Below are 25,773 nucleotides of genomic sequence, written 5' to 3'. Positions count from 1 at the left end.
GTGACGATATCCTCATATAATAAAGACTGTTGTCAGCAGCCTTAAAAGAGAACTAGCCTTAAAAGAGAACTATGTGATTCCGAAATAAAGAGCAATGATAAGGTAAATACAAAATAAAACATTTCAAAACAAACATTACATTGACTTCTAAATGCCTAAACCATTTATTCCTCCCCTTGTCCCAGGGAAGGGGTGAAGCGCTGAGCGTGTGGCTGCCGGGAGGTGTGGGTTTTTGTGTGAAGTGACTTCCACTATCCTAGAGCCCGTTGGCAGAGCGCCTGTTCTCACATTGCCCAGTGCACCCGAAGCTACTGCCTAGTGAACGTGAGCCCCCAGGGAGCTAACGCTGCATGTCACAATCTCTGAGCACTGATCAATGTTCTTCTTAACCCTGTAGAATTTCTCCACATACTCGGAACGCCCCAAGAGTTCCACAAAATCTTCATCGTGAGTGATGATGAGAAGCTGGAAGTTACGCTGCTGTGAGCGGCTTTTTATTATCCTGAAACAACAGATGTAGAACACAAATGACTAAAACATCAATTAGAAAGGAGCGCTGGAAACGCTGCCAGACAGACCCTTGTTTCCATACTGTGTGAGTCTTAAGAATCTGGACTAGTTCCTCCAGATCAGAGTGGTTCTCACAAAGCGGACCAGAAACGCTCTAGGAATACCTCCACCGCTCAGCTGCCTCTACTTCCTGGCCTGCTGTTGAGACAAACAACAGGTAGGGGAATAACACTGCTTTCTTTAGAGCTGGGTCTACCTAGAATTCTGCCACCACCAGTCACTAAATGCCTCAGTGCCATGACACCCGGGGCCTGTGTGGGTGGACTGGGAGCGTTTTTGCTCATCGTTGGTAAGCTGAGGTAACTGGCTATGCGAATGAAACCTGACTTTTTAACCACTTATTTATTAGCGGGATGCACTTTTGGTTTCAAAAACACCAGCCCTTCCTCGCCATTCCCCTGCAGGCTGGAAAAGATGGCTTTGCTTCGCGCTCCTGGCCTAACCTGTGCCGCCAGACAGGAAAGTCCATCCCTGCGGGCAAGAGTCTGGAGCTGGGGGCGCCAGGCACACCTTCTTGGGGTGGCTGTCCTGTGGTGGCTGCCCCCCCTCCCCACACACACAGGGGAAGGAGGGCACACTGCGGCAGCCCCCCCCGCTCCCCACACCAGCCGCTGGCCTTCCTTGGTTGTCTGATACAGTGTGAGGAGCTGGAGAAAGTCGACAGGACTCAATCCCTACCACCACCTGCCGCTGTGTAGCGGGGTGCGGGCACACACACTGCTGTGCACCCCCTGTGGGTTTGGGGAAACCCACACAAAACTGGGAAGCCCTCACCCTGGGCTTCCTTATGAACACATGGGGAGAGGCAGCTGGCCGAGGGCTGCTCCTCATCTAGCTCCTTTTCGAGGGAAACCGAGGAACTGGGATCCAACGAGGCGGCAGAGCTGGCCCCCGTGGCTTCCTGAATGAACTGTGACACGCTGCCCCCAAATATGAGATACTTACTCAACCAGAGCAAGGGCAAGAGATTCGATGTTTTCTCGGTCAAGATTTGTGGTTGGTTCATCCAAGGCAAGGATGCCACAATTCAGGCAGAATGTCTCTGCCAGCGCTAGGCGGATGATGAGTGAGGCCAACACCTGAAAGAAGATCCTGGAAGTCACAACAGAGCTGGGAGAATCTCTCCAGGAGGGAAAGGGGGGAAGATGAAAACCCTGCTGCACCAGAATTTGAAATTGCCTGCTTAAAATAGACACATCATCTGTAACTAAGAATTTTAGTACAGATGGGATACTAACATCAGATAGTTCAGCCCCCGCCCCCCCAGATTCTCCATGTTTTGTGGTCCCACAGCACCAGGTATTGTGTTCTAATCCACACTGAAATGTCTCTAGTTTTGAGTAAAAGAGGAAAAAGTAGTCATGGATCAAAGTATCAGGTGAGAAATCCAGGTAACAAGCCCACAGGCAATTGCACGGTTAACCCAGCTGCCATTCAAGAGTGTGGCCCCCGTTGAGGGTTGGAGTCTAGGGGCTGGATGTGCGCGTTCTTGAGTGGCAGAGTGCATGCCTTCCACGCCTAGCAAGTGAGGCCCTCGGTTCAACCCCAGGACCACCAAAGGGGGAAAGTACGGAGACTACCGTGGAAAGCATAAACTACTTTTGTGTCAGTTCTAAATTCCCTTTCCTCCTGAGTCTGCGAGCAAGCCTGTCAATTCATGGTACCCACTGTCTGATGCTCGGGGCAGGCTGGCAGGTTACAGAAAGCAGGGTCGGGCTGGGGATATAGCCTAGTGGCAAGAGTGCCTGCCTCGGATACACGAGGCCCTAGGTTCGATTCCCCAGCACCACATATACAGAAAACAGCCAGAAGCGGCGCTGTGGCTCAAGTGGCAGAGTGCTAGCCTTGAGCGGGAAGAAGCCAGGGACAGTGCTCAGGCCCTGAGTCCAAGGCCCAGGACTGGCCAAAAAAAACAAACAAAAAAACAAAAACAGAAAGCAGGGTCATTACCACCGTCTTGAGGACAGGCCTTCCTGTCTGCCTCTGAACTAACTGCACTGCTTCCCAGCCTCCAGGGCCTCCATAAAAGCCAGGATGAGGCAGGGGGAGGGGGGGGTGGGCGAGTCCACCGCATTACTAGTAGGTAAAGAAGCTATAGAGGGCTGGGGATATGGCCTAGTGGCAAGAGTGCCTGCCTCATATACATGAGGCCCTGGGTTCAATTCCCCAGCACCACATATACAGAAAATGGCCAGAAGTGGCGCTGTGGCTCAAGTGGCAGAGTGCTAGCCTTGAGCAAAAAGAAGGCAGGGACAGTGCTCAGGCCCTGAGTCCAAGGCCCAGGACTGACCAAAAAAAAAAAAAAAAAAAGAAGCTATAGAAAGCCTTACTTTTGCTTAGGAAGTATTTGCTTCCTAATTTTTTTTTTTGCAATTTTAATCTGGAGATCACAGTATATACAGTTATACCAGATTTCTATAAGCATATGGCCCTCTCTTTTCTAGGACTGATATTTTTTCCAGTATCACCTCCTGAGGTAAGCTGCTGCTTCTACTCTGGTAGGAGAAATCTCGAGAGCCTGAATGAAATCTTTGGACAAAGCTGTGCAAGGTAAAGGAACCCAGCCTATTTCCTGGGACGCAGCTCTTGTGTTCTATGCTCTCCCTGGCCTGTGTGTGTCACATGTGACCTAGGCTCACCTTTTAGAGCCTCCATGGCCGGCGGACCTGACCTGGTGACTGCACTTTACATAATGTGGTGCTGGCAGCAGAGGCCCTTGGGTGTTCCAAGGCTGGCTGGCAGATCCTTCTGGTCCAAGCAAGAGATAGAGGTGACTCAGTCCTTCCTGTACAGTGGACACGTTATCAATTCCAGCCTTAGGAGGCTGGAATGGCAACATCTGGTTCAACCCAGGCTCTTGCTTGCTAAGCTAATCTAGGATCAGCAGTGTCATCACTATTAACAGAATTACTTCTGGGGACATTCTCCCGTTCTGACTTCTCTGAAATGAGAACGCATCGTATGGTAGGGTTTAGCTGCGTTTCTTCTGTGGCACTGTGTGTGTCCTTCAGTTGTATGAGGTGGGTCGATTAACTCTACTTGTTTTATTTTTTGCCAGTTCTGGGGCTTGAACTCAGGGCTTGAGCACTGTCTGGCTTCTTTTTTGCTCAAGGCTAGCACTCTACCACTTGAGCCACAGCGCCACTTCCGGCTTTTTCTATGTATGTGGTACTGAGGAATCAAACCCAGGGCTTCATGTATATGAGGCAAGCACTCTACCACTAGGCCATATTCCCAGCCCATGGGGTCGTTTAACTCTAGAAACACCTGCCTTCTGTCCAGCACTGCACCGTCCTCGCATATCCAAGGCTATGTCTCCCTTCATCATGACGACCCGGTAATTGTAATTCCGCCTTTTATCAGAAGCAGACACATTTTCATCAGCATCTGACCGAATTTCTATGTATTCGATGTCTGAAACAGAAAGAATATTTTAGAGACATGTACACTGCAGCCTTTTATTACAAACATCAAATGAGCTCGAGAGCAGCGCCAGGGGCTGGCCTCCCTGGGGGGCACTGCCGGCTTCTGATTGCTTCCATTTAGCAGGGTGCATGGAAGAGCCTGAAGCAACAGGGACATGGCAACCTTTCAGGCCTTTAGGTCTGTCTCAGAGTCTTTTTCTGGAAAACTCTGCCAGAAGCTTTGGAATACAAGTGCATGTTGTCTAGATAAGAACTGTGAGAGCATCTCAAGGAAATGCTGGAGTCGAGGGAGGTAATGCCGGGAAGGAGAGAGGGACAGGGCTTTGAGAAAAGCGCTTATCACACATATTACCTTGTCCTCGGTAGGTACTTCGCCAAAGATCACGAATAATTTTATTGATTTCTTCCATCTTCATACTGTGAAATTTCATTATTGCTCTGGAAAAAGAAGGCATTTTATTTTATAATGAAAAACTAATGTGAACTTGTATAAATATAAGTAATGTCATAGGGGCTGGGAATATGGCCTAGTGGTAAAGTGCTCGCCTTGTATACATGAAGCCCTGGGTTCGATTCCTCAGCACCACATATATAGAAAAAAGCTGGAAGTGGCGCTGTGACTCAAGAGGTAGAGTGCTAGCCTTGAGCAAAAAGAAGCCAGGGACAGTGCTCAGGCCCTGAGTCCAAGGCCCAGGACTGGCCAAAAAAACAAAACAAAACAAGTAATGTCATAAAACAGCTTCCCTAACACTGTGTGTGGCCTGGCATGCCGCTGCCCCATTCCCCAAAAGCAGGCTGTAAGCCAGGAAATGCCCCCCGCAGCATGGCCCTCACCATGCGGGGTGTGCGGTGCACTCACTTCCATCTCTGGCCTCTTATCTGATGCATACAAATAAAGAAACTCAACAGCGCTACTGTCTCTGCAGAATCATTTCATGCTCTTCCGGCTCACCAGCCAGAGAGAGAGAAATGACTCAACAGAAGCATTATCAGATGAAGGAGCGAGGTGGTAGGGCCTGGAAAACCAGATTCCGCTTCTCGATGACACTGCAACAAGCCTCCATCTTCTACTTTACGCACCTTTCTCAGCCAGCCTAACACTGAATGCTATTTTCAGACAGACAGACAAAACATCTAACAAGGAAAACACAATGTCCTTGGAACCAACCATGGGTAAGGACCGCCTCGCCACAGCTTTGTATGTTATGATCCGCATTTTCCAAATGACTTTTAAAAAAGCTATTGTTCCCACCAGGTGAGAAAGCATCAATGACTATAATTACGAAGAACTAGCATCTATTCTAGCGTGGAGAATAAACTCCGGGCAGAACGTCATGTCCGGGCGCACTGTCTTGGCCCTGAGTCCCCGTACAACAGCAGGGTGGAGCGGGCAGCATGGATGGACACAGCCCCGTTACGAGAGCTGCGTAGGCTGCTAATCTTGGGTCCTTGCTCCTGCTCTTTACAGCGTGGGGGACAGCCATGTTACACAAGAATTTGGGGGTGATCTATGTAGAGGGATGACAATGATAAGATGGGCTATTAATAAGCACTTAAAATAGTCATTTACCTCAATCCTCAAGCTGAGAGTCAAGATTTGGTCTCCAATTATTACACAAACACAAAACACAAAACAAACACAATGAAATTAATAACTTTCATCAGAGAAAAGTGGCTAGGAAGTTAAAAGTCCTAAATTATGACATTCTTGTGAGGGTGTTATCAAATCTTCAAGGCTTACCTACCTACCAAATATATAAAGTTCTTTATATGTATAAATACATAAACAACAAAATATAGGCTTATTTTGCTTAAAAATATTCTAAATCAAGTTTAGTAGAAGAAGGGTACTAAAAAAATAAAGATCAAGTAATGTTTATCAGGAAAAAAGTTCAAAATAGTCCTTACTCTGATAGAGTTCCTCTCCAGTATCAATAGAGCAAACAGCAGATTTAGTTTAATATTTATAGAAACATTCTTCCCATACTTAACTACAGAGGAAGATAAATGATGTTCTGGCATCCATTTCCAAAGATGGAATCCACAAAAACTGAATTATTAAGCCAGTAAGCCAGTAACGAACATATACAGGAAAGATAGAAAAAAAAGTAAATAGGAACTTAGTATTTACAAAAGTAGTAAAAAGCCATAAAATATATATGTAGAAATAGATCTAAAGGTACAAGATCTAAAGGAAAGTACCATAAAATTTTGCAAAATAAGAAGTGATTAAAGGGGCTGGGGATATAGCCTAGTGGCAAGAGTGCCTGCCTCGGATACATGAGGCCCTAGGTTCGATTCCCCAGCACCACATATACAGAAAACGGCCAGAAGTGGCGCTGTGGCTCAAGTGACAGAGTGCTAGCCTTGAGCAAAAAGAAGCCAGGGACAGTGCTCAGGCCCTGAGTCCAAGGCTCAGGACTGGCCAAAAAAAAAAAAAAAAAAAAAGAAGTGATTAAATACTAGACGCATACTAAAGGGTCCTAAAAGGCAGATTCCATATTGCAAGTAACCTGTATATCCCAAGTAATTATAAATAAAATGCAATCCAAAAGAACACCATAACATTTAAAAAAATTAAAGAAATAAATGCTTAAGCTGATTCTGAAGTTCTAAGACAATGCATAAAACAAAATTGTGGTTCTGAGTTAGGAAAAAAATCAGTTAGTGGACACAAAAGAAGACCCAGAAATAAATAGATACAGAACCCTAGAACTATCAGTTAAAAACAAAAGGAAAGGGGCTGGGGATATAGCCTAGTGGCAAGAGTGCCTGCCTCGGATACACGAGGCCCTAGGTTCAATTCCCCAGCACCACATATACAGAAAAAACGGCCAGAAGCGGCGCTGTGGCTCACGTGGCAGAGTGCTAGCCTTGAGCGGGAAGAAGCCAGGGACAGTGCTCAGGCCCTGAGCCCAAGGCCCAGGACTGGCCAAAAAAAAAGGAAAATTTGCAGTAGGACAAAAAAGGATTAATGATGATATGTTGTGATGCTTCTTGTATGTGGCAGTACCAGGGCCACTTGTCACACCTCCAGCCCTATTTTTTTGCTGGTTATTTTGAGAGGGGTCCGTGACCTTTCAGACTGGTCTGCCCTTGAACTAACTGTAGTCCAAGTAGCTAGGATTACAGGTATGAGCTACTAGCCACTATTGAACTCCAAAATAAAACTGAAATGAGCACATTAAAAGTTAATTGGGGGGGGAGGGGACTGGGAATGTGGCTTAGTGGTAGAGTGCTTGCCTCGCATGCATGAAACCCTGGGTTCGATTCCTCAGCACCACATAAACAGTAAAGGCCAGAAGTGGTGCTGTGGCTCAAGTCGTAGAGCACTAGCCTTGAGCACAGAAAGGCTCAGGGACAGTGCCGAAACCCAGAGTTCAAGCTCCAGGACTGGTCCCCGACCCACCCCCCCACCCACCCAAAAAAATAAAAGTCAAAGGGCCAGCTGTGGTGGCTCAAGGCACTTAGTAGGTAGATATAGGAGGACAGCAGTTTGAGGCCAGCTTGAGCAAAAAGCTATCACAAAGAACAAGCTGAGTGTAGTGGCATGCCTATGACCCCTGCTATGCAGAGGTCCTGGGAAAGTTTAAAAGTTTTAACAATGAAAGCAAAGGGCTGGAGGCATGGCTCAAGTAGTAGAGCAGCCCTGGGTCCAATCTGCACCACCACACAGACACACACAAAGCAAGCTGGTATGTTGGCAAGCACCTGCAGACACAGCTACTCGGGAGGGTCAGACACAGGGGCTACAAACCCCAGGAGTTTGAGATCAGCCCAGACAACATAGCAAGACATATGTTCAAGTTTAAAATGAAACGGAGGGAGTCCTCTTAATAAAGGCACAGAATTAAGAAGCCATGAATAAAAGACTAAAGATTTATTGCAAAACTAAAAAAGGGGCCTGGGAATATGGCCTAGTGGTAGAGTGTTTGCCTCATATACAAGAAGCCCTGGGTTCAATTCCTCAACACCACATATATAGAAAAAGCCAGAAGTGGCACTGTGGCTCAAGTGGCAAAGTGCTACCCTTGAGCAAAAAAAAGCCAGGGACAGTGCTCAGGCCCTGAGTTCAAGCTCCAGGACTGGCAAAAAAACAAAAACTAGGGGCTGGGAATATGGCCTAGTGGTAGAGTATTTGCCTCATATACATGAAGCCCTGGGTTCAATTCCTCAACACCACATATATAGAAAAACCCAGAAGTGGCGCTGTGGCTCAAGTGGCAAAGTGCTACCCTTGAGCAAAAAAAAGCCAGGGACAGTGCTCAGGCCCTGAGTTCAAGTACATATCACAAAAAGGGACAACCTAGGAGAAAAACAGGCAAAGACCTATAGACAGGCAATTCTCAGAAAAATGCAGCCAGCCAACCCATGGAAAGTCACTTCACCCGGCCAGTATGGAGGAAGTGCAAATTAGGTGGATGGACGCAAACATGGGAGAGCAGCCACTTTCCCATACTATGGTTCAAACATACATTTATAGAAGGCAATGAGGCATTAGCATGCTAAAAATGAACATACCTCTGACCATAACTTCATTTCTAAGAAGTTATCTTTTTGGCTTATCTGCACAAGTATACAAAGACATACTGCAGCATAACCAGCTGTAGCTTACTTTAAAAAAACAAAACTTCCTCATATGTCTATCAGTGGTTGAATAGTTAATATGTACAGATTATGCAGCTATTAAAAGTGAGGTACTTAATATACACAAAACTAAAAACTTTCAACTGTTCCGTGAAAAAATTAACAGGGAAATACAGCATGACACAATTCGCTAAGAAAATACCACAGTTGTGCATACTGTAAGCACTGCGGAGAAAATGAAAATAGGTCACCACATGGCAGAGCCTTGGTGCTGAGTGGATGCTAGACCTGCCGTGGGAATGGAGTCTACCCACAGGGGGGCCTGTGACTGGCAAAGACATGAAGCGTGGAGATCTCTCTCTCCAACACCAGGCTGAGTGGGTGAAGTGGTGCAGAATATTCTGGACTACGGACAGGGGAAAATGACATGTGTCTGGGAAGGACCTCATCGGAGTAACACTTCAGAGGCGCTCTGGACAACGTGGGTCGTTTTCATGAGTGCTGAGAAATGAAAAGGGAAAACCAGCTCTCCTACAGTGAGAGTGACAGGAAACCACCTCGAGGAAGGTGTTTGCGAGGCTACTGGTTTACAACTTGAGCCACACCTCCAGCTTTGCTTTTTGCTGGTTATTATGGAAATGTCTAGCAAACTTTTCTACCCAGGATGTCCTCAAACTCGAATCCTCCCGATCTCAGCCTCCTTAAAAGCTGGGATTGCAGGAGAGGGCCACCTGCACCAGGCCTGAGCGACGTTCCTAAGCATACATGGCTTTCAGCCTGACGTCACGAAAGCAGCAGCGCATCAGCCTTGCCAGGAGGGTAGCTCAGGGATTTTTCCTTTTCTTAAATATTAACATACCTTAGTTATACTGTGTGTTCATTCATCCACACTTAAAACCATCTCATTAAGTTTTGCTGCTGTATTTTCATGTGGATGTAAAGTCTGAGTCACACCTTCCTTTATCTTCTCCATTCATCCTTTCCCCTCCTGGTACCCACACTCCAACAGAACCTGTTATACACTCGCATAATTCATTTTTCAGGTGTATATTATCCAAAAGGGTTATGCCATGGCTTATTCACACATGCAAATATATTATACTTTAATCAGATTTACCCCCTTTACTGTTCACCTTTCAACAGCTCTCAGTGAATTACCTTATGCCATCCATTGACATACATAGATGCAATGTATTATTATTCATCCTTCATCACTTTACCTTCTCCTCTATAGTCCCACAATTATAAATGTGTCTGCCTATGTATACCTTCTGGGTCTAGATTCCACAAAAAGGAAAACATGTAGTCTTTCTCCTTCTGAACTTGGTTTACTTAACATGATCATCACGTTAAGCTGCATCAATTTTCCTGAAAGTGGCCTAAGTTCATCCTTCTTTATGGCTGAATAATACTCCATCATGTGTATATGCTACATTTAAAAAATCTGCGAGGGCTGAGAATGTGACCTAGCAGTAGAATGCTTGCCTCACATGCATGAAGCCCTGGGTTCGATTCCTCAGCACCACATATATAGAAAAAGTCAGAAGTGGCGCTGTGGCTCAAGTGGTAGAGTGCTAGCCTTGAGCAAAAAGAAGCCAGGGACAGTGCTCAGGCCCTGAGTTCAAGCCCTAGGACTGGCAAAAAAAAAATCATTAACCAGTTGTAGAGTATCTAAACTTTCCATGGCTATATAGTGCTGCAATAAACATAGGAGTGCAGTATCTATTGCATACTGACACATTCCTTCAGATCCAAGAGCAGTACTGCTAAGTCATACTACCTCCTATTTTCAGTATTTTGAGGACCTCCAAACTGTTGATACTAAGTTACATTCCTAACAGTTACCTAAGGGTTTCTCTTCCCCAGACCTCGGGGTACCATTTGTGGCAGTTGAGGGATCTTGTTACTGCTCTGAAGACCACTTCTCTAGCTATCTCAGGACTTGGCCACTAGCACAGAACCGATACCTGAGATGGAGCCACGAGAACAAAGGTGCCAGGGCTTACAGCTACATCTAAACACACCAGCACTTCCGCCTCCACAAGATCGTCCAGCTCCTGCTTCCTTAGAAATAAGCTATCTCCAGAACTCAAGCTACCGAGATATCCTATCACTGTGCAAAATCTGAACTGAAGCTCGATCAGAAATGCACAGAAACACACATCTTGAACTGGATTTCCCAAGTCTTATTACCTCACCGACATTAATTGGAAAGAAAATACATAAGGACTTTCTTCCCTACTAGAAGTACTTATTGAAAGGAAAACAAACCTGAAAAAGCAGCAGTAAAGATGATACTTACAAAGGCATTCATTCTCCAAAATCTATTATCCTAGTCTTTATATTGAAAATTAGACACAAATTTGAAATACACAGGTTGCTGAAAAACCGACGCTGCCTGCCACTCCCTCTCGCCCTGCAGGGCAGCACTGGGAATGTTATCTGGAGTACATTATCCTTCTTGCCCCTGACACTGCGTGGGCACAAGCGATCCTGTGTACGGGGAATGGTATCCTGTTCCAAATTAATAATGACTTTTTTTAACTTAGCAAAATCAAAATCCTTAATTTGCCAAATTTCTGTTATCTTTTTCATGTGAGAACCCTTAAAACTATTAGAACTATTAAATGAATTTCCCGTAGCTAGACTCAACTGTCAGCTTCTACAATCAGGCAAGAGTTCACTGTTGCAAGATAAAAAAAAAAAAAAAAAGAAAAAAACCTACAGTAGATGTAAAATGCCCCTGGCTCTTTTGGTTTTGTGATCCATCTTTCCAGAATGCACCTGAAGGAGAACTACAGGACAAGGATGATGCCAAGAGGCGACCCTGCATCAAGTCATTATCCACAGCCCCCCCTGAACGCAGGGGGCCGGACCCTGCAGCCTCCCAGAGCCGCTGCAGCTAGAAAACTGCAGAAGCAGCAGGTCTCGACTGACTCAAAAGTATGACCTCACAAGCAATTTCTGCATCTGGAAAAAAAAAAATGAAAGCACAACATTTTGGGTGTAGGGGACCTAGAGTGATACATCGCAATTGAATTTTTTTTTTTTTTTTTTTTTTTGGCCAGTCCTGGGCCTTGGACTCAGGGCCTGAGCACTGTCCCTGGCTTCTTCCCGCTCAAGGCTAGCACTCTGCCACTTGAGCCACAGCGCCGCTTCTGGCCGTTTTCTGTATATGTGGTGCTGGGGAATCGAACCTAGGGCCTCGTGTATCCGAGGCAGGCACTCTTGCCACTAGGCTATATCCCCAGCCCCCGCAATTGAATTTAAATGGATGTCTCAGGCTGTGTGAGGTAATGCATTCTAAATGATACAGCTTTTCCCCTCCCTTCTAGTGTCTCTGACCACTGCCCATTTTATACCCAGTGATGCTTTCAGATGATTACCAATAGCAGATGGCAATCTGCTTTTCTTGAAAATGCACCACCAGTTTCCTGTGTTACCTTAAATAGACAGCCAAGTGCAACGATGACACTGACTGCATGCTTATTCTAAGAGGTAAAACGAGGGAAATTTCAGCTATTTTTCTTCTGGGGGAGAAGGCAAATTTTGGCTCATGGTATAAACCTTGCGGAGTGAGTGTACTGTTTGCCAGAATAACCCACAAAGACTCAAAAATTTGGGGGAAATTTGAACCACTTTTCTTCTCATTTAGAAGAATCCATCTGATTACTAGATCACAGATCTCAGTCAACAGACATGGCGATATTCTTTCACTTTTTTTTTTTTTTTTTTTTGCCAGTCCTGGGCCTTGGACTCAGGGCCTGAGCACTGTCCCTGGCTTCTTTTAGCTCAAGGCTAGCACTCTGCCACTTGAGCCAAAGCACCACTTCTGGCCATTTTCTATATATGTGGTACTGGGGAATCGAACCCAGGGCTTCATTTGTACGAGGCAAGTGCTCTTGCCACTAGGCCATATTCCCAGCCCCCTGGCTTCATTCCTTAAGCGAGCCTGCACCCCTGCTCAGTCTTGCTTCCTTCTTCATTCTAGGCCAGGTCAACCACTGGCGGCTCACCCAGGCTCCCTAAGCCAGCTCAGCGGCTTGGAGGAGGAACAGGGGGATGGTCCTCGTCCCTCTAACCCCACACCTCAGAGTAGGTGAATAGATGAACAGCTGAATGCACGTTTGCCTCCCTGAGGGACTCCCTTGGGTTCCTGCCGGTGCCAGCACCGGCTCTCTGGGGAAGCAGGACAGCTGGAGGACTCCACAGAGCAACGTGCCATGAGCAGGAGGAGCTGAGCTGGACACAACACAAGGAAAATGGAAAACAAAACAAGCTGCCTGCCAAGCACAGTTCCTTGGTCTCTGTCTATGACATTTTCTTTTCCTCACAGTGGCTCAGCGTCTTCCATTCTCTCCTCACCTGACTCCAAGCAGGTGTTAGTGTCAATGACCAAGCTCCATTTGTCAGATTCAAGGATCACAGTACTCAAATACAGGAGGTTTTTGAAATATTTTCAAGGTATACTAAAAAAAAAAAAAAAAAAATCCTCCCCCTCTCCCCAGCTGCTAATATTGATTTGTTTTGGGTTTTTTTGGCCTTTCCTGGGGCTTGGACTCAAGGCCTGTGCACTGTCCCTGGCTTCCTTTTGCTCAAGGCTAGCACTCTGCCACTTGAGCCACAGCGCTACTTCTGGCCATTTTCTATATATGTGGTGCTGGGGAATTGAACCCAGGGCTTCATGTATACGAGGCAAGTGCTCTTGCCACTAGGCCATATCCCCATCCCCCCCCCCAGCTGCTAATATTGAAATAAAGGAATCTTGAGACATCGGTTGCCCTCATCTGTCCCCCACTTGGCGTGCACTCTCATCCTCTGCCTCCTCCCTGACCGCCACACGCTGGAGATGGGTGTGCCTGCTTCCTGCTCCTTGATCACGATCTGGTAATACTGCATCAGCTCTCCTCTGTCCTTGGAGTGCCTGCATCTGCATTTTGTATGTCTTTCTTATCATAAAAGTCCCACTATGGCTGGGAATGTGGCTTACCTAGCATGCATGAAGCCCTGGGTTCGATTCCTCAACACCACATACACAGCAAAGCTAGAAGTGGCGCTGTGGCTCAAGTAGAGTGCTAGCCTTGAGCAAAAAGAAGCCAGGACAGTGCTCAGGCCCTGAGTTCAAGCTCCAGGACTGGAAAAAAAAGGGGGTGGCAAATGAGCTAAACAACTTTTCAAAAGAAGAAACGCATATGGTAAATGAACAAGAAAAAATGCTCAGTATCATTAGACATCAGAGAAATGTAAATCATCCAAGATTCTAGCTCTCTTCAGTTAAAATGGCTACTACCAAAAAACAAAAACAAAGCAAGATGGGCACCAGAGCTTGCCTAGCTACTCAGGAGGCTGAGATATGAAGACTGTGGTTCAAAGCCAGCTCAGACAGGAAAGTCTATGAGACTCTTATCTCCAGTTAATCAATAAAAAAGCAGTAACAGAGCTGTAACTCAAGTAATCAGGCACCAATCTTGAGCTAAAAAGTTAGGGGACAGCACACAGGCCCTGAGTTCAAGCCCCAGGACTGACCATAAAACAAACAAAAAAACACCAAAAAAAAACCCCAGCGAGGACGTGAGTAAAAAAAAACTTTTTTTTCTTGGCGGGGAGGGTGTTGTCAGGACTGGAATTTTGAACTCAGGACCTTGTAATTGCTAGGCAGATAAACCTACCACCTGAGCCATGACCGTTTTTTGCTTTATTGTGGTAGGGTTATCAGGCTTTTGTCAAGGGCCATCCACACATCAAGATCCTTCTATCTCTATGATTCCCAGAGAAAAAGGAATCATTTTATATTCTTGATGGCAATGTAAATTTCTGAGGTTTCTCAAAAAACAAAACGAAACAAAACAAAAATCTACCAGCCGGGCACCAGTGGCTCACACCTGTAATCCTAGCTACTCAGGAGACTAAACTCTGAGGATGGCAATTAGAAGCCATCTGGGGCAAGAAAGTCCATGACACTATCTCCAATTAACTACCAGAAAACTGTAAGTGGCACAGTGGCACAAAGTGGTAGAGTGCTAGTTTCGAGTGAAAAAGCTCAAGACAGAGCCCAGGGCCTGAGTTCAAGCAAGCTCCACAACCAACCAAACAGATAGATTATAGATAGATGAGAGAGAGAGAGAGAGAGAGAGAGAGAGACAGAGAGACAGAGAGAGACAGAGACACAGAGGCAGAGACAGACAGACTCACCATATGATCTAGGAGCCCAGGCCCTGAGTTTAAGCAAGCCCCCCATGACTGACTGACCAACCAACTCAGTCAAGCAATCAATCAAGCAACCAACTAGCCAGCCAGCCAGCCATAAGATCTAGCTACCACATTTCTAGGTACATACCCAAGAAGAAATAAGATCAGAATATCCAGGATTACTGTGGCACTACCCATAATAGCCAAGGACCAACAACAACAACAAAAGGCTGTTAAGTGATGTCCATCTGTGACAATGGCATTGGCCAGGGGAAGGAGTTATTGGTCTTAATATGCTTTAGGCCTAACAACTTGTGTGTATAAATACAAATATTTTCCATGGCATATATGAAATATATTAAAAGGAAGTGTGACTCTGCTAGTAATTGACTACTATGGGACCCAAATCTACAGTGTCATACTTACTGGTCAAGAGTTTTATAATAAATGTCCAGATCCTTGTTCACCAGCTCTGTTGTTCTCATAACTATCATCATTTCTCGATACTTTTCCTCAGCATCCCGAAACTGAGGATCTCGAAGTTCTTTCTTAAAATGAATAATTTCTTCTTCATAACCTTTCTGTCGCCCTAAGGCCAAACTGTGATTTCTTTTTATACTGTCTATGTTCTCTTCCAACTGCTGATGTTCCCTAGAAGAGGAAAAATGACAAATGAGGACCACTTTAGTTTTTAACCAACAAAAGCAGAAATACTACATTATCTCTTTTGGGGGGGTTCAGAGGGAGCTTGAGCTTGAATGTAGGGCTTCCTTAGGCAAGCTCTCTAGCCACACCTCCAGTTCTCTGTTTTTGTAATATTCTGAATAGTGTCAATTTTGCTTGGGCTAGCCTGGACTGTGATCCTGAATTATGGCTCTCATATATGTGTTACCACACCCAGTTATTGGTTGAGATGGGGGTCTTTTTTTAAAAATTTATTTATTAATTGAACACAAATTTTTTTGACAAGGTGTTGTGCAAAAAGGGTACAGTTACATAGTAGGGCAGTGTGTACATTTCTTGTGGTATCTTACGCCCTGTTTTTCTTTCCCTTCTCTAGGGCATGTAGACATATATACAATATACAATGTATCAAGAACATATACAGTAGCCACGTGGCCTGCGCCCAAGAAAGTTCGCCTAGGGCTTTAAATGTAATGTCGATATTAGACAATATGTCAACAGTAGTCTTTTTTTTTTTTTTTTTTTTTTTGGCCAGTCCTGGGCCTTGGACTCAGGGCCTGAGCACTGTCCCTGGCTTCTTTTTGCTCAAGGCTAGCACTCTAGCACTCTGCCACTTGAGCCACAGCGCCACTTCTGGCCGTTTTCTGTATATGTGGTGCTGGGGAATCGAACCTAGGGCCTCATGTATGCAGGCACTCTTGCCACTAGGCCATATCCCCAGCCCCAACAGTAGTCTTATATGAATGTACATACATAGCTTTTGAGCTACTGTATTCCCCTGAGAGGTCAATTTTTGACCTTTATATGTTGAGTAGTGGTTTGGTTTTAGTTACATAATGTTGGTCGCTGCCCCCAATCCTGTGGGAAATACCATTTGACAAGCAGCTTTTGGTTTCACAGACCTGGTCTCTACTGTCTCTCCGTCTCCCTTTCTTGAGATGGGGGTCTTTTGAGCTCAACCTCCTGAGACCGATACTGTAGTCAACCTTAGAATTCTCCCTCCAGCCCCAATTGGTTGAGATAGGATCTCAGTCGCATTTATTTGCCCAGGCTGGCCTTCAACAGTGATCTTCCTGATCTGTCTCTGGAGTGGCTATGATTATAGGAATGAATACCAGGCTTGGATCATCCATCTCTTTAAGGTGCCTTTCTCCTTATCAATCAGCATATGCTGAGTCAGTCTCTCGTGTTGCTTTTTAAGGCTTCATTGCTAAACAAATTAATCTTTTCAATTTTTTTGCTGCATATAAATTTCTGAATAGTTTCTATGCACTGGCTAAAGAACCCTTTATCAGTATCAACCAGGATCTCACAGAATTCATAAGCCATCTCTAACATAGACCAGGAAGGAACAAAATCTCTTTTCCTGTATCAGGATGGCAGGAAGTGCAATACAGCCAGGTGAATAAACCAGGTGTGATGACTCACACCTGTAGTTCTAGCTACTTGGGAGGCTGAGAATGGGAGAACTATGGTTCAAGGTCAGCTCAGACAGAAAAGTTTGCTGAACACAGTGGTGCCTGTCGTCCTAGCTTGGTGGAAGGCTGACCACAGGAGGGTCTCAGCTCAGGTCAGCCTGGACAGGAAAGTCTGAGATTCTGTCTCAAAGGAAGAAGCTTGGTGAAATGTCCAGGTAGCTGTCATTCCAGGTATGATGGGGAAGCCTCAAACTGATGGATCACTGCCTCAGTGTGCACCTGGGCAAGAAGACCCTACCTCTAAGAGCCAGCACAAAAAGGACTGGAGTGGCTCAGGTGGTAGAGGAAGCATAATACCCTGAGTTCAGACCCTAGTACTGAAAAAACAAAGAAGTGAAGGAAGAATCTGACCAATCTTGCCTCTTCCTCCAATGCTTTGGTATCCACAAAATTACAACTGGGACAATATAGAGTAAGCCTCTACTGACATACTGCCCTCGCAGTAAATGGCAATAAATGTAGATTGTACAGGCTCTGACCTGGCCTCACAGTTATATACTTTTATGGTGAGTACCACTATTCTGTGAGGCCGAAGACTCAAGACCTGGCATGTTTAATCCTGAAGAATCACTGCCCATCACCTAGTATGTTATCAAGACTCAACTCTTACCTCCAATTAACAAGCAAAAAGCCAGAATTGGAGCTGAGGCTCAGGCTGTGGAGCACTAGCCTGCCAGTGCTCAGGCCTTGAGTTCAAGCCTCAGGACTAGGCCAAGGGGGTGGGGGGGGGGCAACGAATTCCAAACGCTATAAAGACATACTTTCTCATCTGCAGAACTTGCATTTGACCCATTTCCTTCAAATGCCGTTTTCTTTCTTCTTCAACCTCTTTTAATTCCTCATTTCTTTTTCTTAATGTAAGGTTATCTTGTAGCCACCTTTCTTGTATCTAAATATAAAACCAATTAACAAAAACAACCAAGTTATTAACAAGAGATCTGTATCAGGACATTGACAAGAAGTGCTGATTCTGCCTGAGGTTTAGTTAAATTTGACAGAGGAAGAATAAACCAGCTGCTAAAAAAAATCTCCAGGCTATTTTCCCCCCGGCCATCCAGCCAGGGGCCTGCCCTCAGCCTCATGCTCTAGGCTTGCCTTTTTTCCATGTAAGGCTGCAGGAGCCACATCTCCAGTTCTGAGATTATTGTGTGTATGCTGCTACTAGGGCTGGAACTCGGGCCTGATGATCACAGTTGGTACTTTACCACTTAAGCCATTCCCTCACTAGTGACAAGTATTCTGTAATTATATGTAACAAATATATAAAGGTATTCAGCATGTAATCAGGTCAGACCAAGATTCAATTTACCTATCACTGATATTTTGTATTTAAAATTTCTTGGGTGATATAACCAGATACTTGCCTTTTAAAGAGACCTTTTATGTCTGGTAGTGTTAGAATATAAACTCATTCTTGCTAGGCTGGCATAATACTTCTGACCCTGTTCTCCACTCATTATAAGTTAAAGTCTCCCTTTCTACCCAAGAACATGCCTGAACCACAATTCACCTACTTTTAGGTTTCCCATCACTGCTGGGATCATAGGTGTATGCTACTATGTCCAACTTCTCTTCCACAGAGACAAGTATCAGACTTTTCTATCCACACTGGCCTGGCACCTCAGTCCCCTCAATCTCAGCTTCTTGCATAGCTTGTGATGACAGCCATATGCCCCTGTAGCCAGCTATGGGTTGAGAAGGGGGAGGGGGGAAGGTCTCAAAACTTTGGCCCCAGGCTGGACTTGAACTGTAATCTTCCTGTTGCTAGCCTCCCAAGGAGATAGGACTATAGGCATGAGCCACTGGTGCCTGATTAAAAAGCAGCACTTATAATTAAGAAAATAGAAGGGGCTGGGGATATGGCCTAGTGGCAAGAGTGCCTGCCTCGGATACACGAGGCCCTGGGTTCGATTCCCCAGCACCACATATACAGAAAACGGCCAGAAGCGGCGCTGTGGCTCAAGTGGCAGAGTGCTAGCCTTGAGCGGGAAGAAGCCAGGGACAGTGCTCAGGCCCTGAGTCCAAGGCCCAGGACTGGCAAAAAAAAAAAAAAAAAAAAAAAAAAAGAAAATAGAAAATTTTGTCTAAGACATTAAGAACAGAAAAATGATTTAATTATGTTATGGAAATAATTTCCTTCACAGAGAAAATAAGTCATATGGGAATCAAATGCAAAATGATTCAATATAGTAAAGATTTTCCTTGCAGAATACTTGCTAATTTGAGGTAAGTCTCTTGGACTTTTCTGCCCAGGCTGATTTTGAATCTTGATCCTCAAATCTCAGCCTCCTGGGTAGCTAGGATTATAAGCCACCAGCACCTAGCCCTTACAGATACTGCCTTTTTTTTTTTTTTTTGGCCAATCCTGGACCTTGAACTCAGGGCCTGAGCACTGTCCTGGCTTCTTTTTGCTCAAGGCTAGCACTCTGCCACTTGAACCACAGCGCCACTTCTGGTCATTTTCTATATATGTGGTGCTGGGGAATTGAACCCAGGGCAAGCAATGGGTTGAACCTAGTAGCAAGCACTCTTGCCACTAGGCCATATTCCCAGCCCTAGCCTTTACAGATAAAGAGTAAATATATGGCCTCAATCCATATCTTGAGGGATTTGCTTATTCATCTGTCCCACCTACACATACATGAGAATAAGAAAACATACAAATACATACCAGATATTCACTACCACACAGGTTGCAATAAGGAAAAAGTAACCACACAATATAAGTTATGGTACAGACACACACACTGGTGTATCTGTATAATTATTAACAATGTAGCTGGACATGGTGGTAAACATTGTAATCCTAGCACTTGAGATGGTATAGGCAGGAGGATCACAAGATGGAGGCCAGCCTGGACTACTTAGTGATACCTTGTCTCAAAAATAAAAAATGTAGCAAAGGCAAGAGCATGATACATTTATAAACTGATATGTAAGATTCAATTATGCTAGCAGAAAATAGAAAAGGGTGATATAGTCCCATCTGTAAAGGTTACAGACACAAAAATAAATTTGTCACCCCATCTGCTGACAATGAATAATAATATTCTTTTAAGAACAAGAGCCAGGCACCAATGACACATGTCAAAACCCCAGTGCATGCACATGCACACATGCGCACGAGTGAGTGCACGCACACATGCGCGCACACACACACAAACAATAGCATCAAGGAATAAGATTTGGCACTAGAAGGAGAGGGGCATTTAATTTTATATCATTATGTTTAAACTTTTACCATACAGGTCTTGCATTAAAAATAAAAATGAAAAATAATTTTATTGTAATTACTTTTCTGTATTTCCACTAAAAAAAAAAAGAAACATCCAGGGCTGGGAATATGGCCTAGTGGCAAGAGCGCTTGCCTTGTATACATGAAGCTCTGGGTTCAATTCCCCAGCACCGCATATACAGAAAACGGCCAGAAGTGGCGCTGTAGCTCAAGTGACAGAGTGCTAGCCTTGAGCAAAAAAGAAGCCAGGGGGCTGGGGATATAGCCTAGTGGCAAGAGTGCCTGCCTCGGATACACGAGGCCCTAGGTTCGATTCCCCAGAACCACATATACAGAAACGGCTCAAGTGGCAGAGTGCTAGCCTTGAGCAAAAAGAAGCCAGGGACAGTGCTCAGGCCCTGAGTCCAAGGCCCAGGACTGGCAAAAAAAAAAAAAAATTCCATTGTAATAAAGCAAAATACATAAAAGAATGTTAGATGCTGAGAGAGATTCACGTTTTAAGTAGTTACACAAAGAGATTTTTAACTCAATTTGTCAATTTATAAGAACAATGCATCTTGATCACTTCCTCATCCTACATAATTTTCTTCCACTTTCCCCAAACTCATCCATACCCTCAGTTATGGGATTCCGTTTTCATGTATGTACACTGGATATAAAAATACCTACCTTCTGTGTATCAATGTCTTGCCTCATTGTTCCCATTTCTTTACTTATCTTTTCTTTGTGTTTGTCACATTCACTTAGTTGAACTATCACTTTATTAAGTTCAGTTTCTTTTTGCTACAAAAAAAAAATTCTTTAAGCACATGAAGTAAAAATATGACCAAATAAAATAATTTCAAGTTTTTAAGTTGAAGTTACCTCCTTATAGTCATCTTTTCCATCTTGAATGTAATTTTCAATCTCTTTCATATAACCATTAATATTTTTAACCTTCTCTTTGATATCATTCAGCTGTGAAGAAATATTTAATTAATTTATACAGTGTAAAACCAAGACCAAGAGTAGAGAACAGTGAAACACTGGATTCTAAGTAAGGAACCTGGACTTCCAGTTTCCACTAGTACCAAATTTTCTGATCGCAAATAAGTCCCTTTATTACCAGTGTGGAGAGTCTCAATTCTTACTTTCTATTCTAGATCAATAAGCAATTTTCCCCCGGTCCTGGGGCTTGAATTCTGCTTCTGGGCACTGTCCCTGAAGTTTCTTTTGCTCAAGGCTAGCAACTCAACAACTTGAGCCATAGCATCATTTCAGGCTTTTTCTGTGTATGTAGTACCAAGGAATTGAACCCAGGGCTTCATGCATGCTAGGCAAGCACTCTACCACTAAGCCACATTCCCAGCCTATATTTTCAGTTTATTACTTATTCTACCAAAAATTTCCAGTGTCAAAATTATATCATAAGGACTGAGTGAGGACTCCATGGTGCAGTGCTTGCCTAGCCCTAGGTTCTATCCCCAGTACTGAAATATATATATATATATATATAATTTATTATAATGTGTACATGTATGTATGTGCGTGTATATGTGTGTGTGTGTGTGTGTGTCTCTGTCTGAAAATATTATTTATCTTCCCAAGCTGTAGTCAGTCATATAGGAAATACATAAATACTATCTACTCAGGAAGCTGAGATCTGAGGGTCATGGTTCAAAGCCACCCCAGGCAAGAAAGTGTGAGACTCTTATCTCCAATTAACCACCAGAGAACCAGAAGTAGAACTGTGGCTCAAAGTGGTAGAGCACTAACCTTGAGCAAAAGAGCTCAAGGATAGCACCCAGGCCCCAAGTTCAAGCCCCACAACAGGGAAAAAAGGGAATACATACATATATTTTCAAATATAGATATCATAAGTGAAATCTTACTTTATCCTGTGTTGTTTTATTGCTTGCATGTCTTTTGCTGATTATTTCTTCTTTTTCTTGCTGGAATTTTTCCAATGTGGTTTCTAAAGGACTTATCTGTTCCTTAGCATCCTAAAAATATAAAATACATCAAGTTTTATATGATATTCCAGTATCTTAAGTGTCAGACATATTTCATGTGCCAAGCTTTAGAGTTAACTCATCTGCTCATTTTGACAACCCCTTGAGCAAGCTCCTATTATTTTCATCCCCATATTTCAAAGGAACCAAGTCTTACCTAGGATCATACAACAGTAAATGAAGCAGCCAAGATTCTAACCACTCTAGCTCCATAGTTCACTATTGTGTGTATATGTGAGATAGTACCAGGGGGCTCAAACTCAGGGCAATGTATTCTTAGCTTTTTTGCTCAAAAGTAGTGCTTTTTAAGCCATACCCCTACCCAACTTTTTTGCTGGTTAACTGGAGGCAGAATCTTGAGGACTTTTCTGACTGGGCTGGCTTCAAAACTCAATCCTCAGATCCCAGTCTCCTGACTAACTAGGATTACAGGTGTGAGCCATTGACACAAAGTAGCCCAAAGTTCATTGTCTTAACCACTATGCAATACTATCTCCATTCTTAATTTGATTGTAAGTTTAAGCTTTTGTGCCTTTGAATTTTCATGAGTTTAACACAAATTATAGGTTGGAAGGCTCATTCAGTCTAGAATTCTCTTACAGATGGGCATAAGATGGAGCAAGCTTAAACACATCTGAAGGTAATGCAGTAGGTTTCTTAGATAAAAATAACTTCTATTTTTTTACTCTTAATTTTTTTATGTTCTATTAAGATGGAACTAAAAGATGTTGAAACAAAAAGAGGCGCATCAAGTAGCTAAGCTACAAGGAATAAACTTGAATCAAACTGTTCAACAAGTTAACCAGGAAAAACAATGAAACACCACATCTGTCCTTAAGCTTAGTACGCTAACAGTATTTTAAGGCAATTAATAAAATACTGATAAGTTGATATGGGTGTGTTCACACTTATTCTGGAAGGAAGGGGCTTTTAAGTAATATATTTTACAGATCAGAAGTTCCCATTATTTAGGCTTGTAATGTCTCTATGACACTTGTATATATTATCTTCTGTTCAAAACAATGACCCTAAAGCACCTTAAGATCCTGAAAAACACTGGGTGCGCCAGTGCCTTATGCTTGTGATCCTAGCTACTCAGGAGGCTGATGAGAATCTGAAGCCAGCCCAAGCAAGAAAGTTTATCTCCAATAAGTTACCAAAAAAGCCTTAAGTGGTGTTGTGGCTCAAGTGGTAGAGTGCCACTTTGAGCACTAGAACCTCAGGGACAACACCCAGGCCCCGAGTTCATGCCCCAGGACCAGCACCCAAAAAACCAAAAACAAAATGAGAGAGAGAGAGAGAGAGAGAATTATATTTAGTTCGTATTAATTTACCTAGTTCTTAATGGATGAGTATCATAATGAAAACTTAGGTAAAACTGTTGTTTGTAACACTTTATAAACTTAATTGGATGAGTCTTAAATTTAATGAATTTTAGATAGAGCCTCTCAAAATACATTCCAGAAGGCAACTAAGGCCTGCTCACTGTCCTGGTAAGAGTCTGAAAACACATCTGGAATCAAGAGGAAAGAGTTCTGTGACAGTGAGGGCCGCAGATAACACAAACCACTTACAGGAGTAGAACACTTATATGTTCATCTACCCACCGCCAGACACTTCCAATAACATGAAGTTCACTAATTAGCCAGGCACTTGTTTCTTTACCATAGCCAAGATCCTCCTTTCAGAATCTTTACTTACTAAGAAACTTTCTGTTACTCAGAAACCACACAAAAAATTATACCATTTCCATTTGATCCTCATAATAACTGTAGTTTTGGCCACACCAGTTAAGAAGATTTCATGTATATTAACTATTTAAAAAACAAACATATGACCAGAACATTCTTACCTTGATTTCTCTGTGTAAAGACTGAACTTCAGTGGATAATTCCACAGTCTGCTCTTCCAGTTGCTGACGACGTTGTAAATTAGTGGATATCTGAAGTTTTTCTGATTTAAGCTCGTTTGCTGTACTTTTTAGGTGTTGAATTTGTTCTTGCTGGTCCTGTATAAGCTTACGATTCAATTCAATCTTACTGGAAACTACACAAAAATATAGACACAGGAATTCATCTAAGGAAACACTAAGGATGACTGTTTTTGCCCAGTTAAGATTTATAGATCTATGAAATTCATGATGGCTAAGTTTCAGTGGGCCCATCATTTGTAACAAGAGTGGGACTAGAACCCCTCCAGTCCCAGCATGCTTGCTGGACCCTTCTAGCCAGTCACTGGTAATGTTCACCAGGGAAGTAGGTATGATGGAGAAAGAGTCCATCTTCAATGTCTCTAATCACCCCATATCCGCTGTGGGCAAAGGAAAAAAAAAAAAAGGAGTAGAAATGCTTTTGAGGGAATGGGGATAGAAGAAAGTTCTTAGTACTTATAGTATGCATGACATTCACTGTAAAAAGCCTGCCTTGGTAATGTTGGAGTCTTTATGGACAAAAAGGAAATAGACTATACTACCTGTATCTAACTTGTGTTGTTTTTCTTGTTTTTCCTGGTTAACTTGTTGAACAGTTCGATCCAAGTCTATTCCTTCTAGTTTAGCTGCTTGTTGTGCAATTTTTCTTTCAACATCTTTTAGTTCCATCTTAATAGAACATAAAAAAAATTAAGAGGAAAACACACAAGTTATTTTACCTAAGAAATCATTCAAAACCTTTGCTTAAAGTGAAATTCAAATAAGGCAAACAAAGATAAGGTGACTAAACCAAGTTTCTTCTGCCTTAAAACACAATGAACTTACCTGGAACCTCTCCATTATTGTAACATCTGTCAAACATACTTTAGCACTTTCTTCTTCAGGTATTATTGTACCCAAAAGTGTTTCCTGCTCTTCTATGTCATTCTTTAGGCGCTGTATGTCTCTATTGACATTCTGAAGTCTGTTTCTTAATTCTGGTATTTCCTTCTCCTTCAAATCAATTATGCTTTGCCTTTGAGGAAAAAACACACAGTTAAAAACAATCTACCACCTGCCAGTGGTTCACACCTGTCATCTCTACTACTCAAGAGGCTGAGACCTAGAGATGTGAAGTTCAAAGCCAGCACAAGTAGAAAAGTCTGCAAGATTCCATCTCCAGGTAAGCAACAAGAAGTGAAAGAACATGGGCTGGGAATATGGTCTAGTAGCAAGAGTGCTTGCCTCATATACATGAAGCCCTGGGTTCAATTCCTCAGCACCGCATATATAGAAAAGACCAGAAGTGGCGCTATGGCTCAAATGGCAGAGTGCTAGCCTTGAGCAGAAAGAAGCCAGGGACAGTGCTTAGGCCCTGAGTCCAAGCCCCAAGACTAGCAAAAAAAAAAAAAAAAAAAGTGAAATAATATCGCTGAGAGGCAGAAAGCAGAGCAAGAGCATGAAGTCTTTATTTCAAGTCATGGTACAATCACCTCCAAAGTAAAACCAATAAAAATTTTTTTTCATAAACTTCATATTTCTTTATAATAAAAAATAATGAGATATATACATACATATCCTGCCTCTTAAACTTTTTCCCACTGATTTTAGCACCCACTGACAAATTTTGTTTGGAATAATTACTACTGGGGTGTTTGTCAAACTGAGAAATTAAGTCTACCAACTAGCTGATCATATTCATCTG

At 43.4% G+C, this 25,773-nt stretch overlaps 1 protein-coding gene across 2 annotated transcripts in view; it reads right to left on the bottom strand.

Moving 5' to 3' along the window:
* Positions 1-172: 172 nt before the first annotated feature.
* Positions 173-25,773, bottom strand: part of Rad50 (RAD50 double strand break repair protein) — a 161,459-nt gene continuing 135,858 nt past the window's right edge. For both annotated transcript variants that reach the window (XM_048334051.1, XM_048334050.1), the window contains 12 exons: positions 24,915-25,104; positions 24,632-24,758; positions 24,012-24,205; positions 22,040-22,150; positions 21,033-21,125; positions 20,838-20,951; positions 17,695-17,822; positions 15,198-15,422; positions 4,348-4,433; positions 3,842-3,984; positions 1,516-1,649; positions 173-502 (listed from right to left, as the gene is read on the bottom strand). In XM_048334051.1, coding sequence (XP_048190008.1) covers positions 316-502; positions 1,516-1,649; positions 3,842-3,984; positions 4,348-4,433; positions 15,198-15,422; positions 17,695-17,822; positions 20,838-20,951; positions 21,033-21,125; positions 22,040-22,150; positions 24,012-24,205; positions 24,632-24,758; positions 24,915-25,104 — 1,732 coding nt within the window. In that variant the 3' untranslated portion in view covers positions 173-315. The remainder of the gene's footprint in view (positions 503-1,515; positions 1,650-3,841; positions 3,985-4,347; positions 4,434-15,197; positions 15,423-17,694; positions 17,823-20,837; positions 20,952-21,032; positions 21,126-22,039; positions 22,151-24,011; positions 24,206-24,631; positions 24,759-24,914; positions 25,105-25,773) is intronic.

This window comes from Perognathus longimembris, chromosome 25 (genome assembly GCF_023159225.1).
Source record: "Perognathus longimembris pacificus isolate PPM17 chromosome 25, ASM2315922v1, whole genome shotgun sequence".
Classification (NCBI taxonomy): Eukaryota; Metazoa; Chordata; class Mammalia; order Rodentia; family Heteromyidae; genus Perognathus; species Perognathus longimembris.
This window is presented reverse-complemented; position numbering and strand designations above follow the sequence as displayed.